Genomic DNA, 26,445 nt, shown 5'->3' on the forward strand with positions numbered 1-26,445 from the left:
AATTTTAGGGAGCCTGTACAAATTCAATTCTGCCTAACCGTAAGTCCCCTTTGTGTTTCCAGCAAAACGCATCAAACTACTAAGCTATTCTGCTGTCAAGACCTGACAACCAAAACATTGAGGTCATCCCCATTGATCAAATTCGCACAGCATTAGGGATTTCCTTATCTCAAGAGAGGATAGGATTCTTAGCATTTCTATTCTGCGTTGGCCGGAAAAGTCGTAGTTCCACGACTTTAGACACGTCAACACATATTCACTCTCTTATGCCTTTGTGCCATGTAATGTCCCTTTATTCGGAATTCTCTCACAATGCAGTTGGCATTGACTTTTTGGTTTGGTGTCAGCATGATGAGAGGAGCATTTCGATGTCACTAGTGACCTCAAATGGTTTAATGGAGATGAATGATACTTTATGGAGTGATTTCAAATAACTTGTTTATACTTACTATTTTTAGTAAGGGTCAGTCTAGACATTGATTAGGTCAGTTGGGAGCTTTGTCTAACTTTCTATTTTTAGCATATTACCATTTGTTGTAAGTGCTATTTTTGGTAATTGGTCTCAATCTCAACCTTCCCTCAACTTCAGTGTGTTCAAAATTTAAGTGGATAAAGTGTTCAAAAGAAACCCCCCCCCCTCCCCCGAGCCATGCCTAGACAATGACAACTTGAAATTATTTTTAAAGTGGATGTGGGATTTGAGGAAGAAAAGAAAGATTTAAAAGCAACATTTTCTGAGCAAAAGTGGGCATCCACTTGGGGTGAGAAAAAGAAATATTTTAAAGGGTAAAATAATACGATTTTATCATCTTTATGTTGCCCTTACTTGTGTTGCCCTAATTGCTCATTGAGTTTCTATATATTGGAGTTTAGTTTTTCCTTCATTTTGGCTACGTTGAGTTTATTATTTTTGATACTTCTCTCTGAGAAAACCCTATGTGGTTTTGGAGATTTGGAATTGGTCCATCTCAGCCTTCCTGATGACAAAATCCTTCTTGAAGAAGATTAGCTACGGTAGTGAAAGATCTACTTTGGCTAATTTGTTTGAGATATCTTACAAGTATTTTACAATGCAGTTTAGATTAGAGATTTCTTATTGTTGTTACTTCAATGACAAGATTGCAGGAGAGCTTGGCGTGGAAATTTGGAGGTTTTCAAAGGTTTTTTCCCTACATCTTTCATAGTGTGGGTTTACTTAATTTCTTGGTGAGGGTTTATTATATCTTTGGCGTGGTGTTAGAAAGGGTTTTGATGCTGGTTTACTCTTGCTTGTATTGTGGTGTGTTGGCCTTCTAAAGGTTTGGTGCTAAGGGTTACTTCTGAAGCAATTCATTAATGCATTTTTGTGAGCTCTTCTTTGGTGGTAACGAAGTATCTTTTGGTGAAGAACCTATATTTTCAAGTCTGCTGGTCGTGGAGTTTCTTTTCTGAGATTTTTTGTTCATTGTCATTAGAAATCTTACCCAAGTCTGATAAATCTTCAAAGCTGGTTGCCATTGTGCAATTAATGTTTGAAGCAGATATTTCAATACTAGGTGGGTGAACAATGACAGTTTGGCTTCGAGATCATGATGCAATATCTCTGATTTATATTTCATTGCTTCTGTTATATTAAATGCTTATTTTACACCAGGAAATGAAGGCTTTCTTTGTCAAGTTGGAACATATATTGAAGACTTATTAACTTTGCAAGTAAAGGTCAGCTTGAGAGGTTTATTCTTGTTTTCTATTCTGAATTTATATATTGATACAGACATTCATTTGAAGTTTTTCTTGCATCTATGTATTATCCTTGTTTCTCAAACCAAGACAAAATCAAGAATCTCTAAATCTGATACTTAAAGTTCTACAAACAAATATCCTACCTTTCATATAGTATGCAAACTGTTTGTTAAAATGTCATGGAAAAGAATGAAATCAGTTCTGTTGCCAACTATTTGAAAATATACCTGAATACTTAAATCATTGACAGTGAAAGAGAAAGTGCAAAAAATTTTGTGGCAAACAGGTAGGACTCTACAATGGTATTAGAGCTCAGAATTTCTTGCCAGCTTGTTGGGCAAATTCAAAAAGTGATTTTTAGATTTAGACATGGCATCAAATGATAGATTGTGGTTGGCCAAAGTGCTTTATGAGACAAGTAGCAAACTTAGTTTGGAATCATAAACAAGGAAAAATGTTCTCAACAATTTGATCCTACAGTGACTGCGTTAAGTCAACACAGGTGGTTGAGGCATTTGGATAGTGAGATAAGGCTATTGGTTACTACTTGTTTGATGGAGATCACAAGCACCTCAAGTACCCTACAAAGATAACACAATGAAGGAGGTACTTTAGCTAATCGTTGATAGTTTCCAGCATCTTGGGGGCATTCCATTTTTCCAGAAGAGCTGCCATACTAAAAACATTTGCAGGAATCAGATTGAGTAACCTTATCCTAGACTTGGGATTGCATGATTTAATACATACCATGTTTCACCATTTCTTGGTCACAATCAGGAAAGAACACAATAAAGATGTTGTTGCAGCCATGTAGACTACTATGGTTATGTCAGATAATGAGAGTGATACTATTTTCCAGCCCCTTATTCCTATGTTGTTAGCTATTTCAAGGCAAGAACAAGATGTTTCTAAATTTGCTTATGAGTTGGTCAACAAGGTGTTCAGACAATTAGAGGAAAGATGAAAACCTTCTTGGATATTGAGGAGGCTAATGCAGCAAAATTGATAAAGAGATTACCATAGAGCATGAAGACTTTCAGGATGATTCTTTGGTTGTGTGTGCAGCTTTTAAGCATGAGGAAGTGTGCAATTAAGGTGTCATAACAGCAGTATTTGATCCTCAAACTTATCTAGTGATGCTACTGAATGATTTCCATGCTGTATCTTGTAATGAGTTCACTAATATCCTTGTTGATGAAGAGCATGGTGAAAACAAATTTTCAGATCAAGGGACTATATAAAACAAAGAACAATCTATTGAAAAAATCAGCCAATACTCAGCTAGACTTGCTGAGTCTGGCAAAATGAGCCTGTAGGCCCTCTTTCAACCTGCTCAAACTTGGACATTCAGAAAGTGTGATTATTTTTTCATGAAAACTGATATTAAGTATCAGTCAAGAATTTTCTTACCAACCTCAATAGCACCAGCCAACCCTGGAATTGCCTTGATGTCACCTCCAATAACCTTCAAAGTAAAGTCTAGGTTCTCCTGTAACAATGCTTGAAAAATGAGGTTAATGAAAATTCCAAATTATTTAATTTCATGACATTTATTTCCTCAAAGCCAATAAAAAAGTTTAACTTCCTTTTTTAGCTAACCTTCTCAAGCAAAGAATATATAAGCGCCCCAAAGCAAGGAAGTTGGTTCACTAAAGGTTGCAATATCAATTGGAACACACCAGTGAAACCAATATTTTTTACCTGAAAGAAATCAAACAAACTGATCATTTATCCTGTCATTCTTCACCATGACTTTCAACGCCCAAAAATGTTAAATTCTGCATTCTTCAACTGCAGAAAGCACAGTATCATCAAAATTGATGCACTTGGGAATAAGCATGTACAAAACTTCAAATTTAAATTCCAGGAGCTAGATTTTCAAACAGAGAGACGTTTCTCTTATAAGTCATGTGCACAAAACAAAAAATTACAGAATCAAAAAAATCAATGAAACAAACACAAACAAGATATGGCAAACGTTAGAAATAACTGCTTCAATTGATCCTTCCCAAAGAAACACTTATAGGTTTTGTAATTATCGTCTTTTTTAGCTGTTAGTGATAAGCACCATATGAAAATTGTTCTCTGAAACTGTATTGTGAAGTATCCAATCAAAAGTTGCAATTTCACATTATGCTTGCAATCACACATTGTATAAGTGGAAATTTTTTGGGAAGGATGATTACTTCGCACTTAAAATATATTTTGAGGTTGAAAGCTACGTACTACTGCTAACTACCAAGTAAAAATTGTCAACAGAAATAACAATTTTAGATGCATCAACTCATAAAGAAGGCAAAAATACATAAACGAGCAAGCATTTTTGGACACAGATCTTGTTGTACAGATAGCAACTTATAATTACAATAAAATAATTATAACCATCAAGAGATGATAAATTCCAATGTAGAGATAGTGGAGATTGCAAGCAGGAATAGCCCCATTTATGTGCACAGATTCTAAAGAATTTGCTTATTCTACTAGGGAATTGAATGTAATAGGGTTCACCTGGACTGGAAGAGTCACACCAAGTAATGTTCTAATATCCAATACAATATTCTGATCACCATCCCACTGCACCTCTAGCTCCATTATGGCTCCACTATTTGTAGTCTCAACCAATTTAACTCCTGCTTAAAAACTTCAGTTAAGGTTCCACATATAACTATATCTCCTAAAATAGTCTATAAACATGTAAATTTCAAAGTTCTAATACTTAAGACATACCCTAAAATAGCATCTTATTAGGAGGAACAAATTCCGTGTGTTGTTTTGACGTCAGATTTTACATCCTAACAAGGCATTCTTTTATAATTTATTCTATATTGTGTTACATCTTATAATCCACTTCATAACATTCTTGTAACTCCAACATAGGTGATAAAGACTATTTATTTTCCATATATTACTCAAGTTTCTATATGTGTGTGTATATATAAGTAGTTCAGTGTTTCTCAGTATGTTTCCAAAAATCTTATGGTTTTAGGGAAGCCAGGCCTCAAAACCCTATATTTTGGTTCACATTCTGAAAAGTGAAAACAAATCATCCTGAAATATTAACAGCGGTAGAAGCAGATAAGTTACTTTCATTTGCATTTCCTATTACTTCCACCACATTTGCCTATTTGGCACTTCACCCCCATAGTAGTTGATTTAATTCTATTTAAAAATTTCCTGGTCCATTGCACTGCTACTTACTTCACCTTAAAGGTTTAAGCATATTTTATTTATGTTGAAATAGTAGATTACCTGTTATCAGTCATCTGATTTCTATATTAAGAGAGATGCAAAATTTTAAGGCTCTTCTAAAGGTTCTTACAAGAAAGGGATCTTTTATCTGTATCACCCATGATATCTCAGTTGGCAAGCCCTCATAAATTTAATCCATATGTGGCAAAACAAATGGGTGTTAAGAGTATATAACTAAATGAGCTTAAAAATACGTAGGAAGAAAATATAGGTTGATACACAATACACAACCATCTAAATGATGGTCGAGAAATGAAATGAAAAGAAATAAAATTAATGTCATCCAATGACCAGAAAAAGCCAATGTAACAAATATTGGAAAGTGTCAACTAGTCCCTTAATTAACATATTAATTTTAGGCTTTAGCCCTTTTTTATGATTCAACCTGCTGCTCTTTATTTATTTTGGATCCTCCAGATTGTTTACAAATATCCATTACCTAATTAAAAAATATTCTCTTATATTATTTATGTATCTCATCTAACTACTTAAAGCAAGAAAAATAATACAAACAACACGTGAAAAAATTGAGAATAGAGAATTATTTTTATTCAATTCATCGATCTTAAAGTACACTATAAAATCCATTGTCAACAACTTTGTGACCAAGAAGAAACTAACCCGAAGGAGCTAACCCTCAACAAATCATAAATTGTAATATCCCACTAATATTTTTTTTGTTTTTTCAGGCCAATAGCAATTCATCCACAACAATTAACCCGTTAAGGTTAGAATAATAAGCAAAACAACTGAAAGGGAACCCTTCCACCTTTTGTTCACCGAGAGCCCAGACTAGGAGGGTGAGAGCATACGGTGTTCCGGGGATCGTCAGCATCATTAAACAAACTGAAAATTACAATTGCATGGGCGGCAAGCCATCCCATTCTGCTTATCCAGCAGGATAGAAACTAAACTTCTTGGCGGTGAACCGACCAAGGGAAAGATTAAAAGAAACTAAAGCTCAATCACTCTACCGCGTATTTCAGCGGGAGGACATTACATTAACAATCACTCTACCGCATATTTCAGCGGGAGGACCAAAAAACATTGAACTTATCACTCGACCACTTATTCAGCGGGAGGACTGAAAATTACAAATTATTGCATATCAGGGGGCCAGCCAGCCTCTTCCACTTATTCAGCAAGATGAGAATCACAAAGAGAGAACTGGTTAGTAGTACTACTACCTAACCTTACAATAATAGAAATGATAGAAGGAGAGTAATGCAGATTTCTATAGTAAAGATATAAATTTCTGTTACAACCAAATCTGCAGGCTGGAAACACAGAGCAGCAGCCTAGATAAATGCCAAAATGTTCATATCTCCCTCATTTTACATCCAATTTAGCTCAAACCAGTCCCAAACCCACCGTACAACATATGCAATGCGAACCAATCAAAACAACACCCCAAAAAGACCCTTATTTATTTTACACGCATCCCAATGCAAGGCAGAAAACCCACGCCTAGACTAGGAATTTCGATTTTGCATAGTTAATTCAAAACTCAAACAAACGTGCTAAAAACTTACAAACTTATTTGCCAGTGCTAGGAAGGAAGATAGGATTGATACCCATAACTGTCAGACGCTCCAGCAGAGAGATGTGAGCAAAAATATGCTTCAGCCACAGGCAAAACCAGCAAGTACAGAATCGTTGCAACACCAAGATGTCAATGGCAAAGCTCTAAAAACGGTAGAGGAATACAAGGCACAGCTAGGTACTGTATTTCAAGTACAAAACCGGGTAGCACTAGGGAGACGCACTCCGAAGCCTCAAGTTCTGTCGCCAATCTGGCAGCATAACATTACAGATTTTCAAGATGATGCAAATGGGAACCCAAGCCTCGTATTTATAACTTCATTCATCAAATTCAAATGACATCCCTCCAAATTCCACGCTTGCATTTGAATTTCATTTCCACTTACATGTGGGACCCAAGTGTAGCACCCATTCTCCTAAGTCAAAACTCACGCCCAAGAAGGGGGAGGACCCATGTTAGACACTTAGGCACATAATGGCGATGCAAGGTGAAATAATATCCTTCTAAAAATATTTCTCATTCCATAAAACAACTGAATTTCGCCAAACTTAGGATTAAATAGGCATTAATCCCAAATTAATAAACAGTAGCCAATAAATAGATTAATTAAATATTAACCTTAGGATAAGGAAATAATATTTAATTATGTTGCAATTGTCTCCCGCACTGATTATTATCACCACCAGGATGAAACTGAGCCCGGACGACCACAGACTGCTACAGAATTCAGAACCCTGTCTACTGCCAAAAATAGAATTGTGCCACATAGCCACTTACTAAAAATAGTAAGTCAAGAATTAATGCTCAGAAAAATATGATCATCGCGTCCAGAGTCAAAGCAAGGAGGACTCAGTAGGATAGTGGCACCAAAATGGTCATTCGCTGACTTACTAAAAATAGTAAGTCCTCGTTTCATCGATGCTAGACCCTGATTACTCATTCCACCTAGCCTATGGGTCTCAGGAATAGGCTAATGGACCACTGAAAGAGCATCAATGAGAAGGGGACATTACATAAATTGTGCATAATTGTAACTTAATCTGTAACACCTAATAAAAAATTTATTACATAATTCTTCTTTGTACACAAACACAGTAGTAGAAATATGAACTTGCCAAAATGTTTTCATGTTGAAATATCAAATGTCTAATATATAATTTTTTTCTATAAAGTTAGGTTTGCAACTTTATGGGATAGGCCTGATGCAACGTTTCTATAATTATTTTATCTTGGCATGGTGTCTACCTTTCCTCCTCAAAATAAATCATTTCAATATTCATTGTTAGGTCTGATGCAAGTTAGTCTCCCTCACAACCACCATATTACAAACCATAGATCAAAAACTTGCAAACTACTCATGCAACTCGCAAGTTAATTACAAAGCTGAGAAACTTGCCCACTTGTGGGTTGGTTCCCACAATTTTTTAGTGAGTATTTGCAGTTATTCATAGGTAAAGCTTACCCATCCAGTCTACATGCAGAAAAACAGAAAAGGAGTAATTTTTTGGTTTTTTAAGACCTCAAACCGCAGATTCAAAATGTTTCGAGTAGTTGCTAAAATCTTGAGTACTTTGAGTCATTTTAGGGTCCAAGTTAATCATGTACAGACGTATGGCTGAGTCCTCATGATTTGTACTGTCACCTTCTTCGACATACGTGTTCGGAGAGGACATTTTAGCCTATTTCATTCCCGTAGGTTAATTTGAGGGTTTGGAGAGGGAAGATTACAATAAATTAGATTTAAGTTGTCTTAAATTCTTATTTTATGGGCAACTTTGCTTTAATTAATTATTTTATTCAAAAGTGACCATTTATAGTAAAGTGGATTTGCAAGAGACCAAAAGTGAATTAAAAATAAAAAGGGGATCACTTGAAAATTAAAGTCTTAAGTTTCTCGAAATTTTGAGAAAGATTTAAAAGGCATTGCAAATGGAAATTTAATATCTTTGGTCATTTTCATTTTTCTCATTGTGAAGTTTGAACATCTTTGTTCAAATCAAACCTTAGGACAAAAAACTAAGGATTATTGACTTCAGAGAGGGAATTTTTCTTTTTAGTCAATATCAAGTGATTCAACCAAGATTCACAGTGATGCTAAAACGGAGAAGTGGAGATTTTGAGCCAAATTGCCCTATTTTACGAATTCATAGGATCTACAAGCAACAAATTTATAAAGTTTGCAATAAAATATAAATTTATATGAGGATCTATTTCAGTGAGGATTGCGAACAAAATAAATTATGAAAGATTTATTATTTAATATGTCGGTCCTTTATGTTAGATCTCTGCCATACTCAAAGATAGTATCCTATCAAGAAGTGGGATTCATATTTTTGGAAGGATTAAAGCCTAGTTGCAGCCCAACAAGGAGTAAGAGGAGACATTGAATTTTGTGAGACCCTCCAAACTAACAGCCACCCACGATACAAGGGGAGACATATGATAAAAAGGGAGCTGTGGCATTCTTTTAGGGGTTTAAGGGTTCATAAACCTTGTCATACCTCCTTTCTCATATGTGTTGTGTTCTTACTTGGGGCACAGCTATTTGGAGTAACTAAAGTCTAAAACTGCAATTTCAGACTATTATTAATATTAGAAAATTCCACCAAAGTATACAAAAAAACATGTAAAGGTCAGAAATAATTTCTGTTTGTGATGTGTCTATCATTTTTTATGAGCATCTTTGTGTACCAACACTTCAATATTATTCCAATAGGCCTGAGAATTAATTATTTGTGAAATTTATTAATGTACACAAGTGTTGACAAAATGTCAATGTATAGGTTCAATGCACGACAAATTGTCATGTCCCCTTCTAGTTGACATCAGTCAGCTGTGTAGATTGGCCTATCATAGACCCTCATAGGCTAATGAGGTTGGATGGAGGGTCCCTTGAGGGATGCAGCTTCTTCAATGGTCATAGCTATGCAGGATTGGTGTTCGTTTGTGGTCTACAAGACTCCGTATGCAGTACTTACTATTTATAGTAAGTTAGAGATGTTAGAGATGGACCCCTGCTATTTTTAGTGAGGGGGTATGGTCATATACAGTTCCCTCATGTCAGCTCCCAATTCAGACGGCGTCCAAAAATGTTGAGTAATAAAAGAGATATTAATGTTTATTTGAGCTTATATTATAAAGTTATAATATAATTTTATATTATAACTTAAGTGGCTTAACGTTGAGGGTCAATTCATCATCGGAAGGGGGCCATTTGAGCAATTAATTATAAATGCCAAACTTAATGAATTATTAAAAGATTTCCCAAGTCTGAAATGAAATAACATTTTAAATGTTATTTCAAATGCTTTTTGGGGAAATCGTACTTCTTGAGGGAATATAAGTCTTCGCTAGAGAAATAGAACTTCATTATGATTGATGTTTTTACTTGTCATTTCTTTGGAGCATTGGAGCTCGTGCAAAACCAAGGGTTTTTGCAGTCTTCTGAGCTTATCGGCATTGGAGAGTGTTGCTTCTTCTCTGCAGCAGAAGTCAGAGGGTGTGAAATATTCACCTTATATTGCTTGACAGATTGGCTTCACATGGAGGTCAACATTGAGCTGATTTGGGTATATTATTGCAGTATTTTTTATCAGATTTGTGGGCAGACTGTTGAAGGGTTTATGCGCAGTGATTGGGGAGTGGTTGGCATTGAATTTCAGGTTGTACAGTCTGTGTTTTGTAGCCCCAGCAGCAGCCATACCTCATCTTCTAAGAAGGGTACGATTTTGGCAAAGGGGCCTGTTATCACAAAAGCTTCTACCCTTGCAGAGCTATCAACTCAGCAACCTTGTAAAACATGGAAACAACCCCGAAGTGTGGGACCTTGCGCAAGGGGGTTGAATCTCCGGAGAAGGCCGGCTTCCTTCTCTATCTAGGTGCAGGTGTTGAACTAACTCAACACTTCAAAAAATTTGATACTAAACCTATCCTAACAACTTGCAGAGGAAAGGGAAGAGAGAATTGCTTAAAATGAAAGGAGGTGATGCACCAAGAAGAGATGGTTTCTCTCCTCACTCGAAATGACACAAGGAATCAACTGAAATACCCAAGAGATGCACAAACTTCAGTTGTATGAGTGACCCAAACGCATGTATGGAGGTTAGAATTTGCTAAGTGTCAAGAGGGGAGAAGGATTCCGACAAGTCACACTCAGAAAAACAAGTTAACACAGCATATATGTAGAGAAGAAAACCACAAACATACACTTATAATGGAGGTAAGAACACATACACAGCATGCATAAGTTGAAGTAAGGCAAGAAGGGTAGTTTCAATTCATTCAAAGGCCAAAGGCCAAACTTACAGTTGCAGAAATGCAAAAATAATTACAAGTCTTCAAGAGAAGAGAAGAGCATAAGAAAGCTCAAGGCAGCAGGGAGGGAACCCTTTACAATGAGGCTTAACAACCTTATATAGAAAAATGGGTTACAATGGTGATCATGACCCCTGCATGTCAGTCTGGATGTGCAGGGAAGTGCATGCACCTGACTTGTACATACAAGCAACCTAGCCATACCTCCAAAGGCAATGCTGAGGAAGATAGATTGACTGACCTTCCAAAGTCAGTCATGACATAAGTCACCCAGCATGGCCCCGTACCTCTCTTGATGGAAATCCTGCCAAAAACATTAAATGCACCCTTCTAGCTCCACAAAAAAAAGTGTATAAATCACCAAAACTGTCGGAGCATTTAAAGCCTTGAGTGTCGATCACGCCATCCGGAAGTGTTGCAAGCTAAAAGCAAGTTGGAAAACTTCAGGGACCGGAGTCACCGTAGTTGGGGAACTTCGGAGACCGGAGTCACCGTAGTTGGGGAACTTCGGGGTCCGGGGTCACCGTAGTTGGCAAACTTCGGGGTCCGGGGTCACCGTAGTTGGACAAGGAACTTCGAAACCTAGGGGTTCTGGAGTTCCGGGGTAGAGGAACTAGGAACCTCGGAACCTGGGGGTTCCGGAGTTGTGGGGTAACTTCGGAGACCGGAGTCACCATAGTGAGGAAGACAAGGGAAGGAGCAAGGAACTTCGGAACCTCGAGGTTCCGGAGTTCCGGGATAGGAGAAAGGAGGGCTAGGAAAGGAACTTCGGAACCTCGGGGTTCCGGAGTTCCGGAGGAACTAGAGAGAGAAGGCAAAAGGGGAAGGAACTTCGGAACCTTGGGGTTCCGGAGTTCCGGGGAACTGCTCAAAGGAACTTCGGAACCTCAAGGTTCCGGAGTTCCGGGATAGAGAGGGAAAGGGTCAAAAAGAGAAGGGGAACTTCGGAGACCTAGGTCACCGTAGTTGGGGAACTTCGGGGACCAGGGTCACCGTAGTTGGACAAGGAACTTGGGAACCTGGGGGTTTCGGAGTTCCGGGGTAGAAGACTTAGGAACTTCGAAACCTGGGGGTTCCGAAGTTCCAAGGTAACTTCGCAGACCGGGGTCACCGTAGTTAGACAAAGAACTTGGGAACCTAGGGGTTCTGGAGTTCCGGGGTAACTTCGGAGACTGGGGTCACCGTAGTTGGGGAAGGAACTTCGGAACCTGGGGGTTCCAGAGTTCCGGGGTTGAAGACTAAGGAACTTCGGAACCTGGGGGTTCCGGAGTTCCGGGGTTGAAGACTAAGGAACTTGGGGAACTTCGGAGACCGGGGTCTCCGTAGTTGGACAAGGAACTTCAGAACCGGGGGGTTCCGGAGTTCCGAGGTAGAGAACGGAAGAAAAGCTAAGGGAAGGAAGGGAACTTCGGAAACTTGGAGTTCCAGAGTTCCGGAGCAAGAAAGAAAGAAGCTAAGGCAAAGAAACTCGGAACCTCAGGGTTCCGAAGTTCCGGGCTAGAGAAAGAGAGGACCAAGGAACTTTCGACAAGACAACACTTCAAACCATGATTTCACTACTTTTCTCCTTGATCAACTAGGCAGCATTGGTCCATGGAACATATCTCTGATCGGTTCTCACTGTTGGACCGAGTGTGTCATAAAATGACAACATTTTTGGCGATTTCTGTGGGATGCTTGCCTACTAAGCATGAAGTCCAGAAGCCTTAAGCATCCATTGGGCACTGAGTCATGGAAGACCCAAACATGTGTGTGCCATCACTTGGAGGAAAACTGAAAACTGGAGCATACACCCTTTTAAGGAATATGCGGCATGTGCATAGGCACTTATGAAAGCAAAACAACCTCTAGTCTAATATTTACATAGTCATCAACACCCTCTTTAGAAGCAAGGCTTGAGATGAATCTCATTCACTGGAATTGGAAGAACTTCACCATCAAGCTTGGAGAGATGAAATGCATTGGCCTCCTTGCAACTAGTAATGACATATGGACCACTCCAGATAGCATCAAATTTGGAGTGTCGCCTAGCTTTGGCTCTGTCTGCATCCCACTTGAGAACTAGATCTCCCTCTTTGAAGACCCTATTAGTAGCCTTTTTGTCAAAAACCTTCTTAACCTGCTCTTGATGAGTCTTAAGTGTATGCATAGACTGACCTCTAACCTCTTCCAACTCCATCAGCTGAGCTAGTCTTACTGTCATGGCATCATTCTCTATTAATTCCAGCTAATGTGCTAGCTCAAGAGAGGGTAACTCTACGGAAGTTGGGAGTTGCTTCTTTCCCATATACTAGCATGAAAGGGGTGTTACCAATCGCCCTCTTGGGTGTGATCCTGTCAGCCCATAAGGCTGTCCTCAACTTAGTGTGCCATGCCCTCTGATTGTCTTCAATTGTCCTTTTAATTATCCTGATGAGGTTCTTGTTGGAAGATTCAGCCAAGCCGTTACCCTAAGGGTAAGAGTTGGATGATGTCTTCAAGTATACACCATGCTTAACTGCCCAAGAACTGATTTGGGTTCCAAGAAATGCCCTGCCATTGTCTGATATGATGGTGGAGGGGACACCAAATCTTGTCACAATTCCATCAAGGAATTCTAACACTGAAGCCTCAATAGCATCCCTCAATGCAACTGCCTCTGTCCACCTAGTGAAGTAATCTGTTGCGGCCAAGATCCACTTATGGCCAGCACTAGAAGGTGGGTTTATCATGCCAATGAAGTCTAAACCCCATTGGGCGAATGGTTGATCTGCTTGGATGGGATGAAGGGGTAGGACAGCTAGTCTTTGCTTCCCAGAGAAGAGAGCACATTTCTTGCAACTCTTCACCCATCTATGTGAGTCACTGAATAAGAATGGCAAGTAATAACCAGCCCTCATTATTTTGATAGTCGTAGTCCTTGCAGAGAAGTGGCCCCCTAAAGAGCCATCATGAAATTCCTCTAACAATCTGCAGACTTGGTTTTGCTCGATGCATTTTAGTAAGACTCCATTGGAGTCTTTTCGAAAAAGAGTGCCATTCACTAAGACATAGGGAATGGACTGCAACCTGAAATGTCTTCTTTTGGTCCGGTCCAGACCTTGGGGGTATCTACCTTCCATTAAGAAGGTGGTCATGTCACTCACCCAACTGAATTGAGTGTTGTTGTCAGTTGGTTGATCCTCTTGTATCACAAGGCCGACCTCTGAAGTAGTCTCAGAAGATGAGAAAAGTTGTTCACATAGGCCCCTGCCTCTTACAAGCTTGGTGATCTTGATGTTGATGTCATACTCCATGACCTTGGTTATCCACCCAGCCCTCTTCTCACTGATATCCTTGTTTAGAAGGAAATCCTTGACACTTGCATGCGGAACTAAGAGCTGGATCCTGTTGTTGGACTACATGTGCCTGAACTTTTTTAATGCCCTTACAACAGTGAGGACTTGCTTCTCTACATAGCTATATCTAAGTTCATAGTCCTTTAGCCCCTCACTAAAGAAAGCAATAGGTTGCTCCAACTTGTCATCATTCAGCTGTGTTAGGACAGCTGAAATGCTAGATTCTCCTCCAAAGGTATAGAGGATAAAATCCCTTTCATAATTAGGATTGACGAGGGTAGGGGCCTGAGCAATTGCTTGTTTGATCTCTTCGAAACCAGCCCTTCCTTCCTTGGTCCAACTGAAAGCCAAGTTTTTCTTCAACATGGAAGTGAGGGGTTTTACCATGGTGGCAAGGTTGGGAATGAACCTCCTCACAAAGTTGATCCCATCAAGGAAACTTTGCAATCCTTTCTTGTGACTGGGGAGTGGAAGAAGAAGAATAGCCTCCACTCGCTCTGGATCAATGGTCAAACCCTCCTTGGATATGATGTGTCCTAGCAATCTTCCTTGATCAGTAGCAAATACACACTTGCTAGGGTTCAAGGACACACCATACTCCTTGCATTTCATGAACACTTGCTCAAGATGACCAAGATGGTCAGCTGCATGCTTCGAATAAACAGTTATGTCATCAAGGTATACAAGCACAAACCTTGCTAATACACCCTTGAAGGCCATGTCCATTGCTCTTTGGAACGTGGCACCTGCATTGGTTAGCCCAAAGGGCATTTTACAATAAGCATAGGTGCCCCACTTAGTAGTAAATGCAGTTTTGTATTGGTCTGATTCCTAGACCAAGATCTGATTGTAGCCTAAATACCCATCCAAAAATGAAAATCTTTCTGAGTCACTGACCTTTTGGAGAATCTGCTCCATAGAGGGAAGGGGATAGTGATCCTTGAGGGAGGCTCTATTGAGATCCCTAAAGTCTACACATAGTCTGATTTCCCCATTCTTCTTCCTTACAAGGACAAGGTTGGCCACCCAGGAGGAGTGCTTGATAGGGAAGATGATATTGGCTTCTATTAGCTTGGTCAACTCCTTCCTCATTAGTGGCTCAATCTTGGGGTTTATTGGCCTTTGTTTCTGTCTTACTGGCTTTGCATCCGGGTTTAGCTCTATGGTATGTTGGGCTAAGCTAGGGTCAAAACCCTTCTAGTCTTCATAGGTCCAAGCAACTATGTCATCATACTCTTGGCAGAGCTTAACAAAGGACTCCTGCTTGGTTGAGGAACACACCTTGCCCAAGTTCAAGGACCTACCTTCAGCAACAACTGGCTTGTAATCACCCCTCTTTGCAGCCAAGTTCATCCTCTTCTTCAACTGATCATCTGAGTTGAAAATGCCCTCCAAGGTAACTAGACCTTTAGGCAACTTGTTGGAGTTGAGCTGCATGATTTGATATCCATACTGGTCTTGCAGCTTGGACTGATTTTTAGCAGAAAACTCTGCTTCATTTTGCAAGAAGTTGACAATCTGCTGATCGCTTTCAAACACTTGCCAATTCACTTGATTGTCCGGGACAGCAGGCCTCACAACAAGTCTGATGTGTTGCTTTTTCTCTCGTGCAACATGTGCTGGTATGTCGAACTGAGCACCAACTGTTGCAAGCCTATCAGCGTGCTTGTTATGATCCCTAGGAATGCTCTGGATATTGAAGGCCTCAAATCCTTCAATCAAGTCCCAAACCCTGTGTTTGTATGATTTGAGTAGGTTGTTCTTTGCTACACTTTGGGCTCGGATGTGTTTAACAACCAACTCACTATCTCCAAATACTTGCAGAGATCTAATCTTTCTGCTTTGTGCAAGTTGGAGACCTTAGATCAAGGCTTCATACTCGGCGACATTGTTAGTGCAACCAAATTGAAGCCTAAAAGAGAAGAAATATTTCTCCTTCTCAGGAGAAACAAGCATCACCCCGACACCTACACCATTCTTGTTTCTTGAACCATCAAAAAACATGCTCCATAACCCCTCTGAATCTCCTTGCGTCTTGATGAGGTTAGGGATAGGAGTATCCTCTTCATGGATACAATAGGTGCCAAGCCCAGTCTCTTCAGTCTCAGCTAATGGATCAAACTGAAAAGCATTGGTTCATTCGTCCAGCAAGCAATCAGGAACCTCTTGCAAGAGAGTAGCAAACTCACGGACAGCACACTCTTCCCCCTCTTCATGCAAAGTGCAATTCATGTTTATAGGGTTAGGGGTGTAGGGCTCAATGTGGTTTTGGGCAATGGGTTCTGCCCTTATGGTGACCTTGGTACCATACCTTGTTCGAAATAGCATATGGGACCAATCAGAAGACAGGTACCCACCTATCTTGGCTGTGAAGTCTCTAGACAGGCAAATGGCAAAGAAGGCAGGGAGGTCGATGATCGATACGTCTTGCAAGACAGTGCAACTAGGGCATGCATGCAAGGTTAACTTCAAATTTTTTATCACCCCTACTGTCTTTATAGAAGTGCCATCTAATTGGACCACCCCTTTGGTCACAGGTTCGTATTCTATGCCAAGAAGATCAGCTACCTTCTTAGGCATGACTGAGCTACTAGCTCCTGAATCTATCATGCAGTTGTGAACCAAGTTATCTCCTATGATTAAGGAGAGATAGAAAGGGGGAGGCTTGCTAATCTTGCTTGAATTTTCCTCCTTGGGTTGCACCAAACTGGTGGATATTGCATTTCCCTTGACTGCTGCCTCACCACCTGACTGATCGACGCCCTTCAGTGCCTCCTTAAGCAAATCCCTTTAAGATGGGATTGAAAGGGCCTCCCACATAGTGACGTTGAGGTTGGCCTTCTTCATCTGATCAACTATGTTGAAAGGAACACCGACTTTAGAGGCCCCTTTGAGGCTACAAGGTCTACTTTTGCTCTTTGAACGACTTGGACCTCTTCCTGCCTCCTGTTCCCTTGCATGGTACTTTGGCTTGTATCATGGACAGCTACATTGGGTGTTGGAGCTTGGACTGATGTTGAAGGTGAGGAAGCCTCCATGGCTCTCTTCTTTGACCTTGCATATTGCAACATGGACTCACCATTTGTTTGGTTCAAACCACAGAATTCTGCCTCTTGCCAATTGACAAAGGTAGAATCCCCTTGTAAGTGAACTTGGGGACCAACACAATATTGATTAGGGTCATCTTGCTGGCCAGAAGTGGTCGGCTCATCTTGCACCACTAAGGTTTGGGCAAACCCTCCACTTTGACGTACACCTTGGTTGTGTGGCTGATTACATGGTTGACACCAATCTTGCTCTTGGGCAAGGTTATTTTGCATTGGAACTATCGCCTTTGAGTTGCTTGCGTTTGTGGGGTTCACACTATTCAAAGGCCTGGCATTGCTCCATTGGTTTTGCCCTTGAAAGGGTGGCCTGTTTTGCTTATAATTCTGATCTTGTGCTTGGTAAGGTCTGTTATACTGAGTTTGCTGTCTTTTTAGTGCCACCAATTCATTGCCAAAGTTTTGTAATAGAGCCTTGACCTCATGGAGCTCATTAGAGGACGTAGATGGCGTGGATGGTTGACTTGCAGGTGCCATGGGAATAGGAGCCAAGGTTGGTTGTTGAGTAGGATCTTCTGGGAAGAAAGGCATTGGAGGCCTTGGAGCTATCTTCCCAGCCTGGATCAAACAATTTTCTGCTCTTATGGCTATGTCATATGCACCCGGTAGAGAGGCTCCACCCATCGATTGGATCATGACAGCTATATCGCTGTTGAGAGCTCTAAGATAATACAAGAATGCATGATTTGGAGATGGCTTCACTAGAGCAAGGATTCTATTCCATGTCTTATGGAATCTGAAGTTGAAGTCTCCCATGAACTCGTGGGGTGCCCTCTTGATCGTAGTTAACTGCTCCACAAGTGATAGGTGATCACTTTTGTCTTCAAAATGATTGCACAATTTCTCCCCCAATTCGTCCCAATTGTGGATGGAGCTAGATGGCAACCCTCTATACCACTGCAAGGCTTTGTCTTTCAAGGATGTGGCCAAGAGTTTGACAGCAACATCGTCCTGAGTGATGTTATGGACGGAGCAGATGTTTGCAATGTCTTGAATGTGCTCAATGGTGTAGTAGTTGTTTCACGAGTGAAGTATGGTATACTCTTCAACGCAGCCACTAGTATGTCATTCCATTGAGTCAAAACAAGGGGACTCCCCCCATTGAAGGTAACAAAGACTTGATTTCTTGCCATGTGAAACAATGGTCTATTGATATCAGTGGTGGGAGCCCTTGATAGAAAAGGTCTTGTAAATGGAGGAGTAGAACGAGACCTGGGAGATGGAATGTTTACAACCTCGTCACCCCTGACTGGGGATAATGAAGGTCTACCTCTCCTCCTTCTAGAGCCTGCAGATGGAAGCTCTATGAATTGGAAACTGCCCCTAGAAGATGCCCTTGTATGAATTCTAGGCATGAAATCTGCAACTGCCCTCGGGAGCTCGGAGGTCCGGAGTTGTGGAGTGTGACCACTTCGGCACCTCGAGAGCTCGGATGTCCGGAGTGAGGAAGCTCGGGAGTTCGGAACCTAGGGGTTCCGGGATTCCGGAGTAAGATGGCTTCACTGACTTCGGAACCTAGGGGTTCCGGGGTTCCGGAGTAAGCAGGGTTACATTGACCTGGGAACCTGGGGGTTTCAGGGTCCCAGAGTTATGAACTTTGCGTGAGCACGAACTGGTCCTTGAGCAGAGTCGTCAAGTGCTTGAGAGATAACTGCCTCAAAAGGCCAAGACACTATGAATAGCACTGAATCCTTAGCATGTGAATTGAATAAGTCCCACCGGGCGTGCCAAAAACTGTTATCACAAAAGCTTGCACCCTTGCTGAGCTATCAACTCAGCAACCTTGTGAAACATGGAAACAACCCCGAAGTGTGGGACCTTGCACAAGGGGGTTGAATCTCCGGAGAAGGCCCGCTTCCTTCTCTATCTAGGTGCAGGTGTTGAACTAACTCAACACTTCAAAAAACTTACTACTAAACCTATCCTAACAACTTGCAGAGGAAAGGGAAGAGAGAATTGCTTAAAATGAAAGGAGGTGATGCACCAAGAAGAGATGGTTTCTCTCCTCACTCGAAATGACACAAGGAATCAACTGAAATACCCAAGAGATGCACAAAATTTAGTTGTATGAGTGACCCAAATGCATGTATGGAGGTTAAAATTTGCTAAGTGTCAAGAGGGGAGAAGGATTCCCACAAGTCACACTCAAAAAAACAAGTTAACACAGCATATATGTAGAGAAGAAAACCACAAACATACACTTATAATGGAGGTAAGAACACATACACATCATGCATAAGTTGAAGTAAGGCAAGAATGGTAGTTTCAATTCATTCAAAAGCCAAAAGCCAAACTTACAGTTGCAGAAATGCAAAAATAATTACAAGTCTTCAAGAGAAGAGAAGAGCATAAGAAAGCTCAAGGCAGCAGGGAGGGAACCCTTTACAATGAGGCTTAACAACCTTATATAGAAAAATGGGTTACAATGGTGATCATGACCCCTGCATGTCAGTCTGGAAGTGCAGGGAAGTGCATGCACCTAACTTTTACATACAAGCAACCTAGCCATACCTCCAAAGGCAATGCTGAGGAAGATAGATTGACTGACCTTCCAAAGTCAGTCATGACATAAGTCACCCAGCATGGCCCCGTACCTCTCTTGATGGAAATCCTGCCAAAAACATTAAATGCACCCTTGTGTCTCCGCAAAAAAAAGTGTACAAGTCACCAAAACTGTCAGAGCATTTAAAGCCTTGAGTGTCGATCACGCCATCCGAAAGTGTTGCAAGCCAAAAGCAAGTTGGAAAACTTCGGGGACCGAAGCCACCGTAGTTGGGGAACTTCGGAGACCAGAGTCACTGTAGTTGGGGAACTTCAGGATCCGGGGTCATCGTAGTTGGGGAACTTCAGGGTCCGGGGTCACCGTAGTTGGACAAGGAACTTCGGAACCTAGGGGTTCCGGAGTTCCGGGGTAGAGGAACTAGGAACCTCGAAACCTGGGGGTTCCAGAGTTCCAGGGTAACTTCGGAGACCGGAGTCACCGTAGTGAGGAAGACAAGGGAAGGAGCAAGGAACTTCGCAACCTCGAGGTCCCGGAGTTCCAGGATAGGAAAAAGGAGGGCTAGGAAAGGAACTTCGGAACCTCGGGGTTCCGGAGTTTCGGAGGAACTAGGGAGAGAAGGCAAAAGGGGAAGGAACTTTGTTGGAGGCATTATTGTACACGGTGTTGACGTGGATGAAATCGCATTGCTGCAAACTCCATAGGGCCAACGCAGAATAGAATAGCCGACTGATTATCCTACTCTCTCTTGAGATAAGGAAGTCTCTAATGCTGTTTTCTAAGTTTGATCAAAGGAGACTACCTCAAGGTTTCTTTTGTCAGGTCTTGACTGCGGGATCTCTCAATGGCTTGATGTGTTTTTGCTGGAAACACAAGGGGACTTATGATTTGCAACAAGCTAGTCTGTTGTGATTCTCGAATTACGCAATAAAGAGCAAAAGGAAAGGTTTAGGAGATCTAAAACTAACAACACGGGTATGCGGGTAGACGGATTCCACATAACCAATTCCTGCTTGGCCAGAATAGCTCACAACCTTGTAGGAACGGTGCAATCTTCAAAGGGACTTGGAAGATTTTCAGACTGGAGACGCACGGCTAAGCACCCAATTCTAGTGCAGCTCAGACAGACACCTGCAATTGAACTAAGCACAATCGAAGGCTCAGGTTAACCACACAAAAGGATACACAATCAGTATATCCTCAGTGGTATGAGCCTGAATCTATCAAATACCTGCACACCCAAAATAGAAAGATCTATCTAAAATGCTGAAAGAAACCATGCAAACAGGATGAAAACAAGACAATAAACACCAAATCAATGTTTATATATTGATCTCAACTGCCTATTACAACAATTTCTGCAGCATCTCTATGCTACTGCTTAGATCTAACCTATTCTAACTCTAAAATCTAACTATCTAACCATCTAACTATCTAACAATCTCTAACAATCTAACAATCTCTAACCCTTTACAAAAGAAAGGCCTTTGCCTTTTATAGATATTACAATTTTGAACCGAAGGCTAGGATGGACTGCATCCAAGGGTCCTGATCTACCTTCCAGAAGCTGGCAGCTTTGACCCATGCCAAATTAATTCTCAGTTATCCAACCAACAACTATCTCAACTACCTGCCACTATTTGGCTTTAATTCAGGTCTATCCAATCTTCTTGGTAGTTGAGAATAGTTATCCACAAAAATATCTTGCATGGGACCCATATGCAGTTTACAATAAAGCAATTTCAGCTTTAAAACTGAATTTCTGGACTTAAATCCAGCTGTGTGCTTTTTGAGAATGCATTAACTTGCAGCATTCAGAGTGTTCTTTGGTCGGTGGTCCCGGTGGTGGATTTCATCTTTGTTCAGCGACACGGTTCCCAATGTTTGGTTGCTCTTGCGCTCCTGTATCTTTTCTTTTTCCAGTCTTCAACGCCTGGCCTTGAATTGCGATCCTTCCTCGATTTGCGTTTCAGGTCTTTCTCCTGGTTCTTCGATGACGTCCTGCGATCAACCAATTTCATTTCATTAAATCAATTTGAAAAATTAAATAATTTAATTTTAACAAACGTTAAATTTAATTACGACATCTGGCTTGAGAAGCTCTTTGTGAGATGTATCTTGAAAATGCTTCTCTTTCTCTTCGATTGTAAAATCTGATCCTTGGTCTTTTACTTCTGCGTGTTTTTACCTTTCGAGTCTTGGACGTTTTAAATGGGTTTATGGCGCGATTCTGGAGGTTTGGAGAGCTTCTGCAGATTTTAAAACTCTAACACTCATGCTTTTCTGGTGAATTTTGGAGAACTTAGACATTTTTGAAATTTCATCATATTCTCCAATTTAGCCCCCCAGGGTCCGAAATTGGCGGACTCAAGGCGAATTTCGGGCCTTATGGGGATTTTTTACAAACCTTCCAAATATTAAATTTCGGCCCCATGGTCCGAAATTGATGTTTTGGGTGAAATTCGGAGCTCTTGGGGTTTCGTACAAACTTTTAAGCATTTTCGGACCTAAAGCACCCTTTTTGGGAAATTTCGGATTGTTTGAACTTTTTGCAACTTTATCATTTTCGGACCTCCTGGCGTTTTGGAATTTTGTGATTTTAATGCCAAATTCGGAACTTAAGGCGCCTTTTACAACTTGTCCAGGGTTTTGGACCATTCAACGTTTTTGCGAATCTTTGAAGTTCGGATTTTTGGAGGTTTTAACGTTTTGGTGCCCAAGGTATTTTTCGCGATTTTAACCTTCTGGAGCTTTCAGCGTTTTGAAGCATATTTTGCGAATTTTAAACAAATTTCGAAGCTCCCAGCGTTTTGCAACCTTGGAGATATTTTCGGAGCATTCATACTATTTGCAAGTTTGATGGGTTTTTTAAAATTTTGGGGCTGGGGTCCGAAAATGGGTGTCTAAGGCGAACTTCGGACCTGGAGGAGCCTTGCAAGATTTCGCGTTTTCACATTCCGCCCCTAGGGTCCGAAAATGAGGATTTTAAGTGATTTCGGACCTCAGAACATTTTTGGCGAAGTTTAAAAGGAAGTTCGGACCTAAACGCGCCTTTATAAACTCGATACACTTTCCATTTACCTCCCCCCAGGGTCCGAAAATGAGGCTTAAGGCGAATTTCGGACATAGAGGGTTTTACACATTTCGGAGCTTCAACACCTCTTTTGTGATTTGCCATTATTTCAAATTTTGGAGCAAAGGTGTTTTAGCGAACTGGAGACTTTCGCCAATATATAGCAAACTCCGGATCCTTAAGGCGTCCTTCGCGATTTTGAAGATTTCGGAGTGTTAGCATACTTTCTGCCTTTGCGATTTTGGAGTTTTCGCGCTTTGGTGCCGAAAGGCATTTTCGGACCATAAGGCATATTTCGTAATTTTCAGAAGAATTTTGGACCTATAAACGCGTTTTGCAAATTTAGAAGAAACTTCGAATTTCGGCCCTAGGGTCCGAAATTGGTGCTTTAAGTGAAATTCGGACCTGAAGGCACTTTTGCAACATTTCACTTTTTCGGACCTCCTGCCAGTTTTGTCAACTTTTTCACTTTTTTGGCCCAGGGTCCAAAATTGGACAACTTATGTGAAATTCGGACCTCTGGGGCATTTTTGTAACTTTTGAACTTTTTCACATTTTAGCCCCAGGGCCCGAAATTGGGCATTTGAAGTGTTTTTCGGACTTTGAGGGTCTTTTCACTTTTCAACTTTTGGCTTCTGGGTCCGAAATTGAGCATATGGAATATAACACATTTAAGTATAAGAAAGGAGAAGGATATCCTTCTCCTTTCTTATACTTTAAGTTATATTCCATATATACTTTCAGGATGTTTGAGAGTGGTTTCAGACCTCCAGGAGTTATATTGCAAATTCTGGTTTTTGGAGGTTTCCTCAATTTTCAGAGTTAGCCAAATTTCAGGATCAGGACATTCCAGACTTAGCCAAATTTCAGGATCAAGAAATTTCAGACTTCATCACTCACCAACTTGATCCTTCATATCCCCTTCCTCTTCCGCAAAGACAGAAAGGGACAAAATCGGGGGGGGGTCCCTATCCAAGATGGGGATGGGTGTGCGATTCGCACAACACACGGGAATAACATTAGTTAGTTATGTGTAATTGTTTTGGTTAGTTGGCAACCGAGGGGTGGAAGTTGCGGTGCGATGGTTGGCGCTCGCACCCCCCTCGGTACCCTTTTATACTTCGGAATGTAACTTGTAAAATACACTTGTTATGAGTTGAATATCTGATATACTTTGTCTAATATTTACGGCATTATTCTGCATTATGTTCTTTATGTCTTAAGTTATTCACCCGAGAGGGCAAACATTTGGCGCCGCTGCCTAGACGTACTCGAGAACGGAAGACACGGATGGCGCACAGACACAATGGGCCTACCCGTTGGTGAAATAAACCCAGAGGCCGACGACGCCCGAACAGAACTTTACACAGGAGAAGACACGACAACGCGAGAATTTTCAATTTTGCTCCAGGTAGCCATTCAGACCTACGTCCGACGAGAGGCGGCGGAGGCAAAAATCCCACCAAGTGTCGTGTGGACAGCGCTGGAGGTTAGCCTAGCAGTAAACCGATTGATGAACCACCTCCCCCGGTTGCTTGCACAAGCATCGCTGGCACAACAAGCCCGCCTGGAGGAGATTGCCCAGGAAGAGCGACGACAACAAATCCTGCAACGCTACGAAGAGAACAGCCGACGGGAAACGGAACGAGATGGCGCCAGCCCAGGAGAGAATTGAACCGTGAACTTCTTATTTTCAAATAAAAGTGTCATTGACACGAGTTGTACTTGAGCAAATGAATTAATAAAGACATGTTTTGATTTATGAATTGAGAGTTATGGAAATGTGCGACAATTAATGCCAAACCTATTGAATAAAGATAGAAATAAAAAACCAGAAACGAACGAGTGGGAGGCCGTGCAGAGGGCTTTGATTCTGGAGCAGCAAGTAGAACGTAGACGGAGGCTGAGGCAACTTGCCGAAGGACGACCTGCCGAAGGGGGGCCCGAGGGGAACCAAGGAGGTGTCACGGAAGGTGCAGAGGCTGACGGAAATTTCTACGCGTCGCCAGATCATCGTAGGACGCGGAGCCACGAAGAATTTCTAGAAGAAACAAGGTTACGGCGAAATCTAATCGAGGAGACTCGGGATCAGTTTAGGAACTTATCCCTTACGCCACGGAGTGAAGATCACCAACGGGAAGCAGGAGTAGGCGCGTGTCAGAGCGAAGGGGAGGGCAACAGTACGGGTGTAGGTGCCACACGCAACAAGCAAAACACTGTACCTCCAGGACACACCACCAACACCACCGGAGGAAGCAGCGCAGGGCCACAGACACAGACACAAACACAACCGCCCCCAGGAAGACGACCAGGGATGGCGAGTAAACAAAAATTGCCAAAGTTCACAGGGGACGGCAAGGAAGACCCCTTACGGCACTGCCGTACATGTGAAACCATTTGGTCCGCCAACGGAGTGACAAACCAGAATGACTGGGTACAACAGTTCCCAGCCACGTTACGTGGAGTCGCCATAGATTGGTACTCCGATGTAGATAAGCAAAAAGTGGCCACATGGGCCAACCTACAGAAGGAATTCACGGAGGAGTTTCGGTTGCTCCGTGATGACAACGAAATTGTAACAGAGATATACAGTACCAAGCAAGGTACTAAGGAGACAGTACGGGCATACAGCAGGAGACTAAAGGAATTGTTGGGTAAAATGGAGAGCCAGTCGGCTGAGGGCTTAAAAAAACGATAGTTTGTGGAAGGATTGAAATCCTCCCTACGGAAAAAAATGAAGATTGTACCCCCGACGTCATATGACGACGCCTATAACAGGGCGATGGATCTAGAAAGCGAATACAAAACATCAAGGAAGAAGAAAAGTAATAAATATTCATCTAACGATGATGAAGATTCTGACAGGGAGAGCAGTAGCGGTGGCGAATCGAGTAAAAAGGTACACGCGCTCCAGAAGGACATGGAACGAATGCTGAAAGAATTCAAAGCCATGAAAGGGAGTACAAGTAAGACGGAAGAAAATGAAGTGTGGTGTACAGACTGTAGGAGTGACGGACACACCAAGGGTACTTGCCCGAAGAAGGCATTCTGCGAGATTTGCCAAGTGATGGGACACTCCACCAAGGAGTGCCCATATAACATGAAAACCCGAAGCACGAACCAGATGCTGTTCACGGAGCAGGCCACAACATCCGCACCAGCGGGTACAGGCCAACAAACTAACACAACGGCATCATCTGGAGGATACCGGGATTATAGACGCAGCGGCGGAAGAAATAATAACAATAACAACAACAGAAACCGGATCTAGTATGATGCCAAGGGACAGCCAATGATTCAATGTAGGGCCTGCAATCAGTGGGGACACTTCGCCCGCGATTGCACGAAGGAAGCCAACCCTTAGCACCTCTGCCAATGGTGCGGGCCAGGCGACCATGAGGACGCAAATTGCCCAAAGCCTGGTGTAAACCTTCTAAACATAGAACCTACGAAGGCAAAAGTGTTGGCAATCACAAGGGCACAGGCTAAAAAGATTGCCTACCCAAATCCCCACACGGAGATCGAGAGAGTGCAGGAGGCCAGAGACGAGATCACAAAGGAAATGGCCGCACAAGGACAGAACAGTCACCAAACAGCAAGTCCACCACAGATGAAGGGAGAAG

General features: G+C 41.7%; 1 protein-coding gene across 1 annotated transcript in view; it reads right to left on the minus strand.

The window, feature by feature from the left end:
* LOC131048824 (synaptotagmin-4) overlaps window positions 1-26,445 on the minus strand; it is a 129,532-nt gene that overhangs the window by 60,645 nt on the left and 42,442 nt on the right. Inside the window, exons 6-8 of the mRNA XM_057982899.2 lie at window positions 4,231-4,352; window positions 3,322-3,423; window positions 3,137-3,211 (exon numbers count right to left, since the gene is read on the minus strand). Coding sequence (XP_057838882.1) covers window positions 3,137-3,211; window positions 3,322-3,423; window positions 4,231-4,352 — 299 coding nt within the window. The remainder of the gene's footprint in view (window positions 1-3,136; window positions 3,212-3,321; window positions 3,424-4,230; window positions 4,353-26,445) is intronic.

This window comes from Cryptomeria japonica, chromosome 10, assembly GCF_030272615.1.
Source record: "Cryptomeria japonica chromosome 10, Sugi_1.0, whole genome shotgun sequence".
In the NCBI taxonomy this organism is placed as follows: Eukaryota; Viridiplantae; Streptophyta; class Pinopsida; order Cupressales; family Cupressaceae; genus Cryptomeria; species Cryptomeria japonica.